The 17,024-nt window shown below is 51.8% G+C and overlaps 3 protein-coding genes across 4 annotated transcripts in view; all 3 read right to left on the bottom strand.

The window, feature by feature from the left end:
• Positions 1–2,221: 2,221 nt before the first annotated feature.
• LOC138729308 (alpha-1-acid glycoprotein-like) lies at positions 2,222–8,777 on the bottom strand. Its single transcript, XM_069873409.1, has 6 exons — positions 8,450–8,777; positions 7,781–7,923; positions 7,028–7,101; positions 5,772–5,882; positions 4,691–4,794; positions 2,222–2,540 (listed from the first exon to the last, which is right to left on the bottom strand). The coding sequence occupies exons 1-6, from the start codon at positions 8,552–8,554 to the stop codon at positions 2,424–2,426; spliced, it is 654 nt and encodes a 217-aa protein (XP_069729510.1). The 5' UTR covers positions 8,555–8,777; the 3' UTR covers positions 2,222–2,423.
• An 866-nt stretch (positions 8,778–9,643) lies between these two features.
• Positions 9,644–12,254, bottom strand: LOC138729306 (alpha-1-acid glycoprotein-like). The gene is made up of 6 exons (XM_069873408.1): positions 12,098–12,254; positions 11,590–11,732; positions 11,298–11,365; positions 10,392–10,493; positions 10,058–10,158; positions 9,644–9,905 (listed from the first exon to the last, which is right to left on the bottom strand). Exons 1-6 carry the CDS (start codon positions 12,206–12,208, stop codon positions 9,840–9,842), a joined length of 591 nt encoding a protein of 196 aa, XP_069729509.1. The 5' UTR covers positions 12,209–12,254; the 3' UTR covers positions 9,644–9,839.
• Positions 12,255–15,004: 2,750 nt separating this feature from the next.
• COL27A1 (collagen type XXVII alpha 1 chain) overlaps positions 15,005–17,024 on the bottom strand; it is a 162,112-nt gene continuing 160,092 nt past the window's right edge. For both annotated transcript variants that reach the window (XM_069873701.1, XM_069873700.1), the window contains one exon: positions 15,005–16,998. In XM_069873701.1, coding sequence (XP_069729802.1) covers positions 16,852–16,998 — 147 coding nt within the window. In that variant the 3' untranslated portion in view covers positions 15,005–16,851. The remainder of the gene's footprint in view (positions 16,999–17,024) is intronic.

Genomic DNA, 17,024 nt, shown 5'->3' with positions numbered 1-17,024 from the left:
TTCTGGGGCGATTCTCACCAAGGACACTGACACTGAGAATTAGAATCCTAGAATGATTTGAGTTGGAAGGGACCTCAAAACCCATCCAGTTCCACCCCTGCTCTGGGCAGGGACACCTCCCACTGGAGCAGGAGCTCCAAGCCCCATCCAACCTGGTCTTGAACACCTCCAGGGATGGGGAAGCCACCACTGCTCTGGGCAACCTGAGCCAGTGCCTTGCCATCCTCACAGGAAAAGATTTCTTCCTAAGATCTCATCTCAGCCTCCTCTCTTTCATCTTAAAACCATTCTCCTCATCATATCCCTCCTCTCCCTGATCAAGAGCCCCTCCCCAACTTTCCTGCAGCCCCTTTCAGCACTGGAAGCTGCCGGAAGGTCTCCGTAGAGCCTTCTCTTCTGCAGGCTGAACAACCCCAACTTCTCTGTCCATCCTCATATGGAAAGTGGAATGAATGACTCTCCCTATGAGGACCTGGGAGGGAAAAACCAGCAATCGTGAGATCAAGGCTGGCCATGGCAGGGGCGAGTCAGGGCTGTTCAGGTACTGTTAACCTGTCTCTGGGTGCTGCTGGACTTTGCTCGTCTGTGCAGTATCCGTAACTCCCTTTTCCAAGTAGTGAGTTTCCCAGAAAGGCTGGAGACTCCGCAGTGTGATTATGTCCTCAAAGGAACCTGGCTTACAGAGTTTTCAAAAGAAAGGTTTTGTATGATGTTTTTTTAAATAAAATCCAAGCCAGGAGCTCTCCCTGAAGGTCATTCTGTAGCCGTAGCTGGTAGTGCAAGGGGCTTCCGATTCGGTTACAAGACTTGCGCCAACGGCTGGGCTGTATTTGTTAGTACCTTATGCCTCAGACTGTAATACAAGGCTTTTATTCAGCTATAAATCTAGTTATAAAGTCTGGGTCCTTGTAATCTGAGCCACGGCTTCCCAGCAGCGTCAGCTTCCGTCAGCTGAGACGCTTATCGACGCAGCCCGAACTGCAGCACTCAAGGCTGCTGGCAGCATCTCCTCCTGCACCGCTGCCCTCCCCTCCCCTTCTCGAGGCAGGGGGATATGTTTTGTGTCGCGAGCTGATGAAGATTCTGAAGCAAGGGCTGGGTAGGGACCTGTGCCCTGGGACCAGGAGGGAGTTGGATGCACTGGACCTTGTAAAACTCATTTTTTTTCTACAGGAATTGTGCTCAACACTGAGATGCTGCCCAGCAAATGCTCCCATACAGGGATGGGGCACCCTCCTGCTGCAGAGGGAGGAGTGGGACTCCTCTTCATTGTGCTCTCCAGCTTTTCTGATTTTCTTCCTTTTTAAGGAAGAGAGATATTTTCAGTGCTTAATTACTAGGTTAGAGCTGAGACTGAATTACTTTTCAGACAGGCAGCAAATGCAGTTTCTTTTTAAACTCCCCCTGCGTTCGCAGACACAGAGGGACAGTGCCTTCTTCCTTTGGGGCTGGGGGTGTGAGACGGGAGGCCTGAGGTCCCCGACAGTGCAGGGGTGCACAGGGGCACAGAGAGACACGTGAATCTTGGCACTGGAACCTTCTCACCTCCTGGCTGCCAAGCTCATTGGGAAACAAGGACACATGACCTGTTCCTCTTGGGAAGTAAAAATCCATCCCGGGTTGGGTTACCAGAACCCCCTCCCTCTCTGGTGGGATAATATGTTGGTGTCATCGTATTATGTTGCAAACCTTGCTGTGGATTAACATTGGGTGGAAGCTCTCGACCAGCCCAAAGAGTCTGAGCAGGAGCATCTGCCCCAGCTGGGCTTCTTCTGGATGTCAAGCTGGTCTCAAGAGAACTGGGTGGTTGCTTCTAGCTATGCACCCTCTTCCTCTCAGACTCTACAGTTGAGAAGTTTCCAGCTTTCTCTATATCCCAGTTACTCATGGAATGCTTGGCACACTCATTTAAAATAGTTAATGGTTGCCCTCTTCTGGTTAGCCCCTATTACTGCTTCATTTAAGCACTGGATTTTCAGCTGAGCTCTCTTGCAAGCTTGGTGCAAAGCTGAGCGCACTGAGTCAGCGCTGAAAAAGCTTCCGTGTATCACATTGTCTTGCATCCCTCATTGCTCAATGCTGGCTTTCCCCGCTCCTTGTGGAATGACACACAAGGTGACCCGGGTGTTCAATTTCTTTTTGCAAGCCCTGTTTCTGATCTCTTCAGACCCCCTGCTCTCCAGCAGCTCAGCAACACGATGCATCGGATTTGAGGAAAACATTTATTGGGTAAGGTGGCATCCATTGCCCACGCTCCCAGGCTGGTGGGTACCCAGAGGAGGTGACGCTGTGACCACAGTGTCAATTCTCCACGCTCCCAGGCTGGTGGGTACCCAGAGGAGGTGACGCTATGACCACGGTGTCAATTCTCCACGCTACCAGGCTGGTGGGTACCCAGAGAAGGTGACACTATGACCACGGTGTCAATTCTCCATGCTCCCAGGCTGGTGGGTACCCAGAGCAGGTGATGCTGTGACTGCAGCCGCAGGCTCTGCGCGCGGGCTCTTTCCTTTTTCAATTTCTTCCACTTGACACAGCTCCTTCCAAAACAATAATGGAATAAGTGGAACTGTCAGTGCACCAGCAGGAGAGAATTTACTGAAGGAAGGAGTATTTTTCTTCCCCCTTTTTATCTGAGTTTGGGAGAGCTTGGAGAAGCTACGACGTTCCCTCACTGCCCATCACAGATGTTGCTTATCTGGGCACGGAGCTACTGTTGGTGCCGTTTTCCAGCCATGTGCTGTTAGGAGGAAAGCAGGGGTCTGGAGCAAAGCTGTGCTGTGCTGGGGGTCAGTAAGCACGCTCTGAAGGAAAGGGGGGTTCAAACTACTTGAGAAATAAGTAAAAAGCTTGTGTTATCCAGGCACTCAGAATTAGTGTGATTTAAATTCTGCCTCAGGCTGACAGGAGCATATTTGAGTCTCTGCCCTAGTGCTCTGTTCGTGTCAGTCTTTCCAGCCTGATGACAAAGGTCCCCAAAACCTGTTCCACCTTTGTTTGATTGGTTTCATTTTACTCAGATGTGGTTTCTCAGCTGCCAACACCTCCCAGGTGCTGCCCATCGCCCAACGGGGAGAGGAGAGCTGCCCCCGCTCCACCGTGAGGGCTTCAACCTGTGCCTGCTCCCTATCTCCAGTTCCCTGAACCTGCGGGGAAGAGCTCTAGAAGAAGTATTTTGAGGCTGGGGGATTTCAGGGGTTACATCGAGTCCAATCTGGCAGTTTGGGGTGGATTTTTGGACACCTCTAGAAGCTCCTGCTCTGGATGGATGGATGGATTCCATAGGAATGGATGGACTGGATGAGACAGGAAAAAGTAAGGTATTTTTTCAGCCCTACTTTGCAAAAGGAAGCTGTGTTAAGCTAGCTTGGAGGGTGGGTTGTTTGCAGGGTAAAATGTCCTAAATTAGGTGGCAGAGGTTAATGTTTTGATAGAAGAACTAAAAGCAAAAGTCTGGTTTTGTGGGAGTGGTTGATGTTGCCTCTTTCCCGATGACCCATGGGGCTGGGACCTCAGGGCTGGACCCCAGCCTGAAAGCAGCCTCTGTGCTGGACATCCCAGTGCTGGGACGGGAGAAGGACTGGCTTCAGGGATCTTCCTGCACCCCATTTACAGCCAGCCAGGGTGTGAACCCTCTCAGCTCACCGTCTCTTTTCAGGGGGAGGGAGCAGGGGTGGGCAAAATCAGGAATTTTGGGGCTGAATTCCATGCGTTAGTTATCCCGTCCCTGCAGGTGGAGGCAGGCAGTTTCCAGGTTTCCTACTGGAGATGCTTTGGTGCAGGTATTTGCTTTTGGGAGTCTGGGGGGGTTTCAATACAGGATGGGGGATGATGTGATTGAGAGCAGCCCTGCGGACGAGGACTTGGGGGTTCTGATTGATGAGAAGCTTGATGTGAACCAGCAAAGTGCCCTTGCAGCCCAGAAGGCCAAACCGTGTCCTGGGCTGCATCAACAGAAGCGCGGCCAGCAGGGTTAGGGGGGGGATTCTGCCCCTCTCTGGTGAGACCTCATCTGGAGTGTTGCGTCCAATTCTGGGATCCTCAACATAAGAACAAGATGGAGCTGTTGGAACGGGTCCAGAGGAGGCTACAAGGACGATCCGAGAGCTGCTGCACCTCCCATATGAGGACAGGCTGAGAGAGTTGGGGTTGTTCAGCCTGGAGAAGAGAAGGCTCCGAGGAGACCTTATAGCAACCTTCCAGTACCTGAAGGGGCTATAAGAAAGCTGGGAGGGACTGTTCACAAAGTGATAGGACTGGGGGCACTGGGTATAAACTGGAGAGGGGCAGATTTAGACTAGACACGAGGAAGAATTTCTTCATGATGACAGTGGGGAGGCACTGGAACAGGTTGCCCAGGGAAGTTGTGGCTGCCCCATCCCTGGAGGTGTTCAAAGCCAGGTTGGATGGGGCTTGGAGCCCCTGATCAGTGGGTTGTCCCTGCCCGTGGTAGTGGGTTGCAACCAGATGATCTTTAAGGTCCCTTCCAACCCAAACTATTCTACGATTCTACGATTCCAACCTGTTGAAGCAAGCCTGTGTTTCCTTAGTCCTGTAAATAATTCCCACTGCCTTGATGGCCTCTCTCCGAGCCCCCAGTCTGGTAGCTGGAGCTCCAGCAGCCCTGCCTGAGGTTGAGGGGGCTGTGGTGGCCCTGCTGCCCCTCGCCCACCTGCAAACAGCCACGTACCGTTTTCCACGGTGCGTACACGATCTCCTCTCCACTCAGCCCCAGGCACTTGACATGGTGCTCAAACTCTTCCTGGTGGGCTGTACTTAGGCTCAGGTTTCGGGCTATAAAAAGAGAAGTGTTTTCTAGGGGTTAAATCTAGGCTGATGGCCTCCGCACAGCCCTTTGCACCGTGTCCCTGCCCTTGCTGCCTCCCTTTCCCTTGCTCCCACCGACACTTGCTGTGGAGGTGATGACTCTTATCCCTGTGGTGAATAAACCTGAACAAACCAAACCATTTCTAGCCTTGTCTGCTTAAAGGGGTTGCAGGATAGTCGTGTCCTCCTGGGGAATCAGGAGGGACTGAGGTTGAGTATGGAAGAAGTTTTCTGCTCTTCAAACCCTTGTAAGCAACTGCTTTGCAGCTTGGGAAGTTAATGGAAAGCCTTATCAAGGTCTAAAATACTTCTTTATGGTGTTGTGGGTAGATCTGATCGGCTTTGCCTGTGCAGGTGCTGCAAAGCCACGTGCTCTGCCCCGGGAGGTAAGTACCGAAAAATCATGGTTGGCATGAAAATATTGAGATTTTGCAATGATATCAATGCTGAATTGCATTTGCTGCCTGTTCTTTGAATATCTATGGCATAAGTCGGTTTTGTCTTTAACTTAGATCTTTCTGCTCTGCCAAGAGATTTAGGTTTTAATGTGATTTGTAAATACTCTCGTGATCTCTGGAAACTCAGGAGAATCACTGACTGTTGCCAAAATCAAGTTGCTGTGTGGTTGTAGCTCGTGATTTTATGTGTGTGTTTGGGTGTCCCATGATAGCTCTAAGATACTTTCAAGCTGAAAGAGGGAACGTTTAGATGAGATATTAGGAAGATTTATTTTTTTGTTCCTTTGAGGGTGGGGATGCCCTGGCCCAGGCTGCCCAGAGCATTGTGGCTGCCCCATCCCTGGAGGTGTTCAAGGTCAAGGTTGGATGGGGCTGGGAGCTCCTGATCCAGTGGGAGGTGTCCTTGCCCATGCAGGGGTGGGACTGAAGGGGCTTTGAGGTCCCTTCCAACCCAAACCATTCTACTCTAAGATGGAGTTTACGTACCGTAGAGATACAGCCCCAAATACATCCTTTCCCTCTGCAGTTGGTACTGGATGAGTAAAGTGTCTTCAGAGCTAAGGTTCATCAGCATCCCCACAGTTTGATGTGTCTTGGCTTCAAGAGAATAGAATTGGGGTTGAGAACAGCCACAATATTCAGCTACTCAGCTCTGCAGCCGCAATAAGTTGCAGCCTGGGGACGGGCAATTCTCATTGCCCCTGGGATCCAATGTGGGTTGTTTGGCTCTGACTTTATTTGTACTTTATTTCTTAAATGTGGGCCTGGGGTGTGAAGGAGCCAAGGCCACCCAGCTCCTGTCTTTGCTGTTGCGATGCACTGGTTGTTGTGGCTCAGGTATGACCACGTCTGCCCAACCTTGAAGCTTTTGGGCCATAAAACTGGGGAGAACCTGAGCCCTGCTTGCAGCAAAGCTGACTTGGCTAGGTCAGTGCAACCTGTGGCTCCAGGGTTTGCAATTCCCATTCCGAATGGCTCACCTCCTTTCCTCAGCAAGGAGGAAATGATTTCAGAGCCAAAACCCACCGTAAATGCCACTGCCAAAGGCAGTGTGAGATAACTTTAGTGGCTTTCCTTCCTTGCCCTGCCATGGGAGCAGGTTTGCTCCTTGCTCCCAGAACAGCCTCGCTTTGTGGGTTCTAATGCATATTTAGCCTGGAGAAGAGGAGGCTGAGGGGAGACCTCATTGCTCTCTGCAACTCCCTGAAAGGAGGTTGTGGAGAGGAGGGAGCTGGGCTCTTCTCCCAAGTGACAGGGGACAGGACGAGAGGGAATGGCCTCAAGGTCTGCCAGGGGAGGTTTAGGCTGAACATTAGGAGAAAAAATTTCACGGAAAGGGTCATTGGGCACTGGCAGAGGCTGCCCAGGGAGGTGGTTGAGTCACCTTCCCTGGAGGTGTTTAAGGGACGGGTGGATGAGGTGCTGAGGGGCATGGTTTAGTGATTGATGGGAACGGTTGGAGCCGATGATCCAGTGGGTCTTTTCCAACCTGGTGATTCTATGATTCTATGATCTTGATTGTGGGGCTTTGAGCTGGCATTTCATGCGTGACCCATGAGCTGGGGTGCCCCTGGCCCTGGGCAGCTGTTTGGAGGCCACAAAGGCTTCATACAGACAAAGCAACCCAGCAATAAAACGTGTCAGAGGATGTAAAACATCTACACGAGCCCTTAGAGTGTCTCTGTCCATCCAAAAAAGCAGACTGGATGATAACCCCAAGGGCTGTGCCGGCTGCTGCTCACCGTGCTTCACCAGAGTGGTGTTACCAACAGTGATTTTGAAGTAAGTAGAGTTGTTGGCGAGACATTGGTCCCCCCTAGAGAGAGAGAAAGAGGGGAAAGGGTGTGATGTGGAGAAGGAGAGTGGAGACCCCTGACACACACTGAAAAGGGCCAGCAAAGCTCTGGACTTGGTCCTGGAACCGCACATGAGGTTGGAACCCAAACATAGGGTGGGAACCTGGCCAGTCCATCTCCTCTGCAGGATTAACTGCTCTTGCTGTTAAAATAAGTCTGCATATGTCTGACCTCCCACTGCTTGGCTGAAGGGTCCTTGCTGCTCAGAGTTTTCCCACCCCAAAATAACCGAAGCTGCGATGAGCTGCCTGTGTTGGCACAAAAAAATATTCATTCCCTTAAAATCTGACCCTGGGGGACGTTTGATGCGTGGCAGAGTTAGCAGCCACGGCGCAGGGACCTCTGGGAAGGTCTTCTGCTCCTGAGAGGTCTTCTCCTTGCCTATGTCCTTCACACCTCCAGGATCTGATGCCTGCAAGACCTCTGTGTCCTGCAAAATTCGCCTGAACGTGGGGTACTGTTGAAATAAATGAACAAAGAGGTGAAGAAGAGAGGGAAGAGAATGCATGGAGCAGCCAGGAGAGACTCTTCTGGGGAAAACCAGCCTGGAACTGTGCTCGTATCTGGTGTTGAAATGGCTGTGGGGGCTGCAGAAAGTGGGAGGATGGGCTGGGGAGAGAGACCTGAGGGTTGTCTTACACAGCCACGCGCTGGGTGACGAGCAGCTCCTGCTCCCCGGTGTGGGGCTCCACGTGGAGGTGGCCGTGGTCGATGAGCAGCATCTCCAAGAGGTGCTGGGGGAACTGGGCAGCCCCCGCCACGTACAGCCACGTCCCCAGGAGCTGTGGGGAGAGGGAGGCAGGTCAGTGAGAGCTTTGGGGTTTGTAGGGGGAGTTTTGAGGAAGAGATTTCCACCTTCCCACTGGCAAAATGGTTAATTTTGACCTCTGCTTTCCATTAATTCTCCCGCTTGCACTGGTAGCAACAAAATGAAACCTGTGCAATGACAGGGGGAGAGAAAATAGCTGAATATGAAGATTGGGAAGCGGTGCCCAGTGTTGACTGCGAGTGCCCCTGCGCGGTGCAGCAGAACCAGGACAGCCCTGCACTGCCGTGGGGGGTTTTGCACCAAAATACCCAGCCAGCCTCCTTTGTTTTGATGTATTCTCTGGGATTTGCTATGGGGACCGCCGGAAAACTGAGTAATTTGATGTGTTTTGGGGAGAAAACGTTTCCTGCTTGTTGCAGGCATGCCAGAGGGGCAAGAGAGCGTTTCCCCCATCCCATGGGACAGTGGGGCTAACAGAGCACCCACAAACTCATTGCAGAAGTGGGGTGCGTCTCCCCAGGGGCTTGGGTCTGTCCTACCTTTGATGCTGTGGTGTTGTCCGAACGCAGAGTCCCACAGGGGAAAGTGGCCGTGGGGAGCAGAGCCCCGAGGCTGAGGATGGTGGCAACCTTGACCGCGGCCATGGCCACCAAAACCGAGGAGCGAGTGAGCTCCGGACAGACGGACGCGCTTGCTCGACTGTTTGCTTTTGCAGCTTTACAAGGGGGGATGGGATGGGAGGCTGCTGGCTCTGCGGTGGTGACGCAACCCGCACCTTTTGGGGACGTTCCCTGGAGCAGAGCCGTGTGCCCAGCTCTGAGCTTGGCTCTTGCCTTGGCTTCGCCTGTCGGTGGTGAGCAGCGATAGCTGGGTGCCGCTGGTGTGGTTGGAGGTGATGGGGGTGGTGCACTTGCTGCCTTTAAACCCCAAATCTGCCCTAAATTTCCCTGTTTTGTTCCCCGTGAGCAGCCACTGTCCTTCCCTCGTGCTCTGCGAATGGGGCACCATGTAGCCCCTCACCCTGGTGCAGCCAGACCCGACCCTGAGGGGCTTCAAAAAGCACCTTCTTCTTGGGCAGGAAGGTGTTTTATCCTTCCTTGCCAAAACAGATCATAAAAATGAGGCTGAAAGAGCCCTGCGGGGTCATTCCCATTCTGCTGGACGTGTCCCTGCGGTGGTGACACCCCCGATCCCGCCGTCCTGCTCCCATCTCTTGTGCCTTTGGGCAGGGCAGCTCCTGCTTTTCTGGCTTTATTTCTATTTGCCTTTTCCTCTCCTCTCCCCGAGACCCATGGTCTGACCCTGGGTAAGTTTTTTCCCTGCCTGCTTCCCCTGCTCAGAGACCCTTGGGGAAGGTGTGATGCCCCTTTGTGTCACCTCACCCCGCTGTAGCCCCTGTGCAAACCCCCAGGGTGGGTGGAGGCTTGTAGGATTTTGCTTTTTCAATTCAGGGTGGGATGTTTGGGTGCTGAAAGCTCCATGGCTGGTTTGAGTCATGGTGGAGGAGACCCGAGTGGGTCAGCAGCAGGTTTGTAGGTCTCCCTGTGGGCTTGGGGTTGATGAGACGGTTGAGGGGACCCATTGAGTAGGGTGGCCAGGTGAGATGGAGAGATGAACATCCCCAACGAGCTTGGCCCTTGTGGGTTTTTCTTCCTAGGCTTTTCATGCTCCTCGTTAGGTTTGGAGATGTGGCATTGCAGGCAGGAGGTGGAGATCATGCTCGATCTCCCGGGTGGTTGTAATACAGGAGTTTATTTTGGATTCTGGAGAGAACAGGGAAACTGAGTGCTTGATCCAGGAGGGAAAAATGAAACCTCAATATTAAGTCTTGAGGCTGAGCTGAGTCCAACCGGGGCCAACAGGCAGGGGTGTCCTCATGGAGGGGCTGGAGGAGGATGGGAATGGGGCAGCTGACCCAGCTCGTGGGGGTTATTCCACCTGCTGCTTCTCTGTGTCACCGTCTTCTGTCATCTCCTCAGGCAGAGGACAAGCGTCCTGCGGGAGAGGAGCAGAGGGGCCATGGGTGCCCTGTTGCCCCCAGACTGTCCCCAGAGCCAGGAACGGAGAGGGGAAGGATGAGTTGCAGGGGGCAACCAATCCTATATCCCCTCCAGGACTCCTCTCCCACCCCGGGGAAGGGTTCAGACCTTTTCAGACATGAAGAACATCTCCTCCTCGGTGAAGCCCAGGCAGTGCATTTGGGCTTTGAACTCCTCCATCTGCTCCTTGCTCACATTGGATGTCCGTGCTACCAGAGAAACGGGACGGTAAAAAGAGAAGGGGAAAAAAGAGGGAATTTTAGGGGACGGTATTCTTCTCGGTGGTCCCCGTGCTGTGGATGGGGACCTTACTGCCTGCTTACCCACATCTTTCCCCTCTCCGTATTGGGGATGGAGGTGAAGGGGTTTTGCCCCGCCTGTGAGGGGTGGGTATGCCGGCACCTACCGGGTACATCATGGATCCAGGACAGGATTCACTCACCTGAGATGCTCAGACCTGCGTACTCGTCGTGGACGATATTCAGGATCAGTGCGTCCTTGTCACTTTGGATCAATTTGGCCATGCTATTGACCTCCTCACTGACTGAAAGGCATGAAGAGAGCAGGGTCCCCCACTGGCGAGCCTCACCCTGTGCCGGGGCTCAGCCCAGGCAGAGCCCGCGGTGCCGTGGGGGCTTCTCATCCCTTTCGCCCCTGGAGAATTGTCCTGGTGGGGCCTGGCTGGGTCGCACAGCGCTGCTGCCCCCATTGCGCGGGGTGGGGGAAATTTGTTCCCTCTCGCCTCCAAACATGTTTTCAGCTGTAAAATGTGTTCAGTTCTGGGCCCCTCACCACAAGAAGGATGTTGAGGCTCTGGAGTGAGTCCAGAGAAGAGCAACGAAGCTGGTGAGGGGGCTGGAGAACAGGCCTTATGAGGAACGGCTGAGAGAGCTGGGGGTGTTTAGCCTGGAGAAGAGGAGGCTGAGGGGAGACCTCATTGCTCTCTCCAACTCCCTGAAAGGAGGTTGTGGAGAGGAGGGAGCTGGGCTCTTCTCCCAAGTGACAGGGGACAGGATGAGAGGGAATGGCCTCAAGCTCCACCAGGGGAGGTTCAGGCTGGACATTAGGAAAAATTTTTCATGGAAAGGGTCATTGGGCACTGTCAGAGGCTGCCCAGGGAGGGGGTTGAGTCACCTTCCCTGGAGGGGTTTAATGGACGGGTGGACGAGGTGCTGAGGGGCATGGTTTAGTGATTGATGGGAATGGTTGGAGATGATGATCCAGTGGGTCTTTTCCAACCTGGTGATTCTATGAAAATGGCCTCATGCTGGGGGCTCTGGGTGCCAAATACTTGGGAGGGAGCAAAAATGGGAAGATACAGGGTGTGGGTGTAGTGTCAGGGCTTTACCGTGGACCAGGGTGGAATTGTGCCGGACGACCTGGATCTTGCTGTTCTTTACCACACACGTTTCATTCCTGTGGGGAACGGAAGTCAGATGGGGCAAACAACCCCCCAAACAGCCCCAACCAAACCTAAAGGATTCAGAACTTGAACCAGGCTGCAGAGCTTAAATAAATATGGCATAGCTGCTCTCCAGCTCCAAATTTGTGAGGATGTTTCATCCTGGAGGATGATACCAGTGGTGGAAGCGTCCCCAGGAATGGGGCAGCCAGATGAGGGGGCAAATCCCCTTCCTTACACTCTCATGATTTCAGTGACGTTTAACTCATCCTCGTGGTTGCCCTGAGAGATTATAAAAGCCGCATATTTCAATCCCTTCAGCTCCTCCAGGTGAGGTGGGTACTTGGAGGCACCGGCGATGTAGATCCACAGTCCCTGGATCTGTGGAGAGGAGGGTTTTGTGAATGGAGACTCATGAACCAAGTCTCCATCACCTGAAGGACTCAAAATAGAGCAGTGAAGCACTGGGGATGGTGCTGCCCAGCCTGGTTTACGTGGGGGGGATGGAAGCAAGAGCATCTCAATAGCCTCTGCTCATGAATTTATGGGCGCAGAGCTGCAAGGCTTCACCTCATCCCCGTGCTCCTGTGCAGCAGTCTGGTTTTTTCCAGGAAAATAAGCATTTTCCAGGAGAGGCAGTGAGATAAGAGTCAAGCTGGGCTCATAAGCTCCTCCTGCACCCGTACCTGCTAGTGATGCTGATGGGAAAGGCGAGGATGAATGCCCTGGCTGAGGGAAGAGCTTACCTGAGGGAGGCTGGAATTTTCGAAGGTGACTGGGACGAGCGGCGTGCAGCTGGGAGCCTCGGCAGCAAGGGCGAGCGGCAGCCCCAGGAGGAGGGCGAGGGAGGCCAGCATTGTTTGATCGGCTGAGAAGAGGCTCCTGCTCTGACAGGATGAGGTTTGACTTCATCCCTTATATACAGCCGGCTGTGCCCAGCCCTGATGTGCTTGCTTAGCCGCTGGACTGTTTGCTCAGGCATGAAGCAATAGCAGGTGGAGGAAATAAAGCTTGCAAAAGCTTGGATTTCTCCAGCAGAAATGATGATGAAAAAAACCAACCACAAAACCAGCCCCTGTATTTCACCAGGGCAGCCTTTTGTTCTCAGAAATGACAATTAATTTTGTGGGTGCGTGGGGAAGTGCTTGGCTGGCTCCAGGTGTGTTTGTGAGCGGGGCCCTGGGGGCACCAAATGACACCTGGCTGTGACTTTCCTCCACGGGGCAAACAAATCCCCACAACCTGGCTCTGATGCTCAGTGAACACAGCAGGATTTAGGCCCCTGAATGAGCTGGGAACACCTCAGCACAGGAAAGATGTAGACCTGTAGGAGGGGATCCAGAGGAACCCACAAAACTGATCAGAGAGAGGTGGGGTTGTTCAGAAGAGAAAGCTCTGGGCAGGTCTTATAGTAGACTTCCAGTACTTGAATGGGCTTATAAGAAAGATGGGGACAGACTTTCTAGTAGGTCTTGTTGCAATAGGACAAGGGGTGACCGTTTTAAACTAAAAAAAGGGTAGATTTAGACTAGAAATAAGGAAGACATTCTTTTATAATGAGGGAGGTGAGATGCTGGCACAGCTTGTCCAGAGAGGTGGTAGAAGCCTTATCCCAGGAAACATTCAAAGTCAGGTTGGATGAGGCTTTGAACAATCTGATTGAGTTGCAGATATCTCTGCCTGGTGCAGGGGCTGGGGGGGCTTTAAGGGTCCCTTCCAACCCAAACCGTTCTACAACAGGCTGCACCATTTAAAACCAAACCAAAACCAAACCAAAACCACCCATTATCTCCTTCCCTCTCCTGGTATTAGAGCCAGCCCTGCCCCAGCAGCTTGGTGGGATCCCTTAATCATGAAATTTGGCTTTCTTTTTGTCCTTTCCAGCTGAGCTCCCTGTATTGTGCTGGTGGCTTTACTGTGCTCGCTGCTGTCTTGGCCCAGCCTTGAATCGATGAAGTGGCCTTCAGGCTGTGCGTGCTGGTGACATTACCAATAAATTCAAGTAATCTAAAATAACTGGTAGAGGCAGGGACTAGTTTAATAAATCCTGGTGTAGTATGAGGCAGGGAAACAACTAGAATCTCTCAGAGTCTCTTGTATCTCCTCCACCTTTGGCCTCATAGGTGCATTGATTTATTTAATAAATGTGTTTGCTGTTCCTCTGATCACAAGGAAGGGCTGGCTCATGTGAGAGATGGTCAGCTCCAACTAAGCTGGGTTTTTTTTCAGGTGCTCTCAAAGCTTTGCTGTGGCCCTGGGGATGGGGATGTCCTTTGGCCCCCCCAGCCACAGCAGCGCTGCCGGGAAGGGGCGAGCAAACACGGTGCTGCCCCTTCCCGCTGCCCGTGATGCAATGCAGCCAGGGCAGCTCCCACAGCGTGGTGTAAACCCCCGCATCTCCTCCCCTGGCTCAAACCCACGGTGGTGGCCTCGCTGCCAGCGCCAATGTGTGCGCCAGAGACAGCCACGAGGATTTAGTCAGAGGGTGGGGCCAGGCAACATCTTAAGCAAGAAAAAGTTGGGTTTCAAAGTCAGCTTGGTAGGATTGAGATGCGATTTGGGCTTCGGCAATGAGAAAAGTTCAACTGGGCTCTTAATTTTTAAAATTTTTAATGTTTTTCTCTCTTACTCTCAGTGTCAGGATGGGGACGTGGATGAAGAATGGGTTGGTGGGTGATGTACGTTGGTGGGGAGCCACTGGGATCCCAGCCTTGTGAGATACCCTGCACTGTGCAGCTACAGACTAGGAGAAGCCTGGCTGGAAAGCTGCCTGGAGGGGAAGGACCTGGGGGTGTTGGTTGACAGCGACTGAACAGGAGCCAGCAGTGGCCCAGGTGGCCAAGAAGGCCAATGGCATCTCGGCTTGGATCAGAAACGGTGTGACCAGCAGGTCCAGGGAGGTTCTTCTCCCTCTGGACTTAGCACTGGTGAGACCGCTCCTCGAATCCTGTGTTCAGTTCTGGGCCCCTCACCACAAGAAGGATGTTGAGGCTCTGGAGTGAGTCCAAAGAGCAACGAAGCTGGTGAGGGGGCTGGAGAACAGGCCTTATGGGGAACGGCTGAGAGAGCTGGGGGTGTTTAGCCTGGAGAAGAGGAGGCTGAGGGGAGACCTCATTGCTCTCTCCAACTACCTGAAAGGAGGTTGTGGAGAGGAGGGAGCTGGGCTCTTCTCCCAAGTGACAGGGGACAGGACGAGAGGGAATGGCCTCAAGCTCCACCAGGGGAGGTTCAGGCTGGACATTAGGAAAAAAATTTTCTTAGAAAGGGTCATTGGGCACTGTCAGAGGCTGTCCAGGGAGGGGGTTGAGTCACCTTCCCTGGAGGGGTTTAATGGACGGGTGGACGAGGTGATGAGGGACACGGTTTAGTGATTGATAGGAATGGTTGGACTTGATGATCTGGTGGGTCTCGTCCAGCCTGATGATTCTATGATTCTATGTTTCACAGGTCATGCTGTGACTGGCACCAGAGGAAGGGGTTTGGGATGTGGGTTGGGATCCCCTGGGTTTCTCTGGACTCTTGCACTGACGTTGACACCCACGGCTATTTCCCATGAAGAAGCAACAAAACCATACCAGTCCCATTTCATTGCCTCAGTTTTAAATATTTATTTAAAGTCCAAAAAAAAAAAAAAAAAGGAAAAAAAAGCCGTAATGAGAACAAATGGTAACTCCAGCCTCGAGAAAACACACAAAACCGGTGAGGATGAGAAAGGAAGAAGTGTGGGAGTGTGTGTGTGCACGGGAAGGCAGCAAGCAGGTGATGGATGAGCGATGGTGAGTTTGGCCTGGGGGTCGGGGTGAGGTATGTCTGAGCGGATGCAGGGATGCGTGCAGGGTGAGGTATTTCGGACAGACCTTGTTAACCTTTTCCGACGGTTGTTGGAAACCAACCAGCAGGCAGTAGTAAAAAAAAAAAAAAAAAAAAGAGTACACAAAGAGAGACTCACATATATTTTTTTTCCTCAAAAAAATAAAATCCATCGTCCATGTGAGACATGAACATTCCAAACAAACAGGCACTGAAGCATTTTTTGATACAGTACAGCTCCGATTACATCAATATTATTCCTTATATAGAATTAAAGATTACCATAATTATCCTCTTTTTAAAAAAAAAAAATCCTCCAAATTTACATACAGAGACTAAATTTCTACAAAACTTAACAAAACAAAACCCCTCCAAGCCCGGCTGGGTTCTGAAACAACGTACCATCATGTCAGTCTTGGTGGAGGGGCCAGACAGAAGGGTTGCAGAGCTGGGTTTAAATATGAGCTTAGACCAGGGAATCGCTGCCCGCACAGACGTGTGGCCAATGCGATTCCAACAAAACTGTTACATGACAACCGACTCGAAAATAGCTCTCTGAGGCTCCAGATGAGCTGTATCCCTCATTCCCCTCCCAAAGCAGTGAAGTGCTGATTAACCAAAAAAACAAAAAAAAAAAGGAAATTTGTTTTTAAAATATCCTGTAAGTTATTTTGGACGCGGTTTGAGCTGTTGCACACAATTGACATCCATGGCGATTAAAGGGTCCCTGTAAAGGTGACTGTTCCGATTTAGCTGTCGATCGTAACCTCCTCTCTTCCTAGAGAGATGGTCCTACGGGCTTTTTTTTGGGTCTGTGGCGAGACACTGTAGCACCTTCACAACCTTAAATAAAATCATATATATAAAATAACACACTTTTTTAAGAGCACCAGAGATTTCACAGTGAGAGGTAGAAACAAATCAGACGAGCCCATCCTCTCTCTCTACTTTAGCACCAATCTCTTTCCCTCTCCTCCTTCCATTCCCCCCTCTTGGCTTCGGGACTCTCCCCTACCCCAACACCACGCGTGAGAAGGGATGTTGATTAAACTCACCCATGGAAGGAGGAACTTACTTAGTTTTTTTTGTGTTTTTTTTCTTTTTGCTTTAAATAATATAATATATATATTTTGTTTCTTCTAATATTGCACATCAAAATGCTTCCTGTACACAGAGCAGCCAGACTCAACTTGCAGCTCCGCCTGGGAGACCTGATGCAGCACGTGGCCATCCAGAAGGTGACAAGCTCTGAGAGGGAAGCTCTATCTTTTAATTACTTGTCAATGGAAAGAACATTTGGTAACTCAGGAACCAGGTAAGACAAATTGGGGTGGGGTGGGGGAAACCACACGCTGCAAGTTGCTTGAGGTTTCTCTCGATGTTTTCTTTGGTCATGGAAAAAGCTTTGTGTGTGGAACTGCTTGCAACATCTAGTCCCCTGATCCCTTTTCACTGTTCACGTCCCGACTGATACCCGCTTCCCCTACGTCCTTTGTTATTCCTCCTTTCAACAATCTGCTGATTTCAGTAGATCCCGGGTTCTTTGAGACCTTGAGCCAAAGGCTAGAGCAAGAGTTGACCCAAAAGATACAGCCCAGCTGTCCTTGCGGCAGAGAGGTGGGAGAGTCTGTGCTAAGGCATCGGCCAAACACGGGGTCAAAGCCTCAGAGCCCAGTTTCAACGGCTTTGTTCAAAGGAAGCACACGGGGCCGACCTCGAGGTGATATTGCTTTCCTGGCTCGGATGGGGGAAGGTTGTAGATGTTGACAATTGGTAGCTGCTGAGGGTCCTGTGTCCGAAATGAAAAGAGAGTCCGATGCCAGCGTCCATCCTTGATCTGTGCAGGGAGGAGGGAAAGACAGA

The sequence above is a fragment of the Phaenicophaeus curvirostris genome, chromosome 20, assembly GCF_032191515.1.
Source record: "Phaenicophaeus curvirostris isolate KB17595 chromosome 20, BPBGC_Pcur_1.0, whole genome shotgun sequence".
Lineage (NCBI taxonomy): Eukaryota > Metazoa > Chordata > Aves > Cuculiformes > Cuculidae > Phaenicophaeus > Phaenicophaeus curvirostris.
Note: the sequence above shows the minus strand (reverse complement) of the source record. Positions and strands in the feature narration are given on the sequence as shown.

Coding starts and splice junctions, on each gene's coding strand:
- LOC138729306 (XM_069873408.1), bottom strand. CDS start 12,208: ATGCTGGCCTCCCTCGCCCTCCTCCTGGGGCTGCCGCTCGCCCTTGCT. Junction 10,494..11,297: donor CAATTCCACCCTGGTCCACG/GTAAAGCCCTGA, acceptor CATGCCTTTCAG/TCAGTGAGGAGGTCAATAGC. Junction 10,159..10,391: donor CGCAGGTCTGAGCATCTCAG/GTGAGTGAATCC, acceptor TTTCTCTGGTAG/CACGGACATCCAATGTGAGC.
- LOC138729308 (XM_069873409.1), bottom strand. CDS start 8,554: ATGGCCGCGGTCAAGGTTGCCACCATCCTCAGCCTCGGGGCTCTGCTC. Junction 4,795..5,771: donor TTTGGGGCTGTATCTCTACG/GTACGTAAACTC, acceptor CTCTTTTTATAG/CCCGAAACCTGAGCCTAAGT. Junction 2,541..4,690: donor TGTACGCACCGTGGAAAACG/GTACGTGGCTGT, acceptor TTGTTTTGGAAG/GAGCTGTGTCAAGTGGAAGA.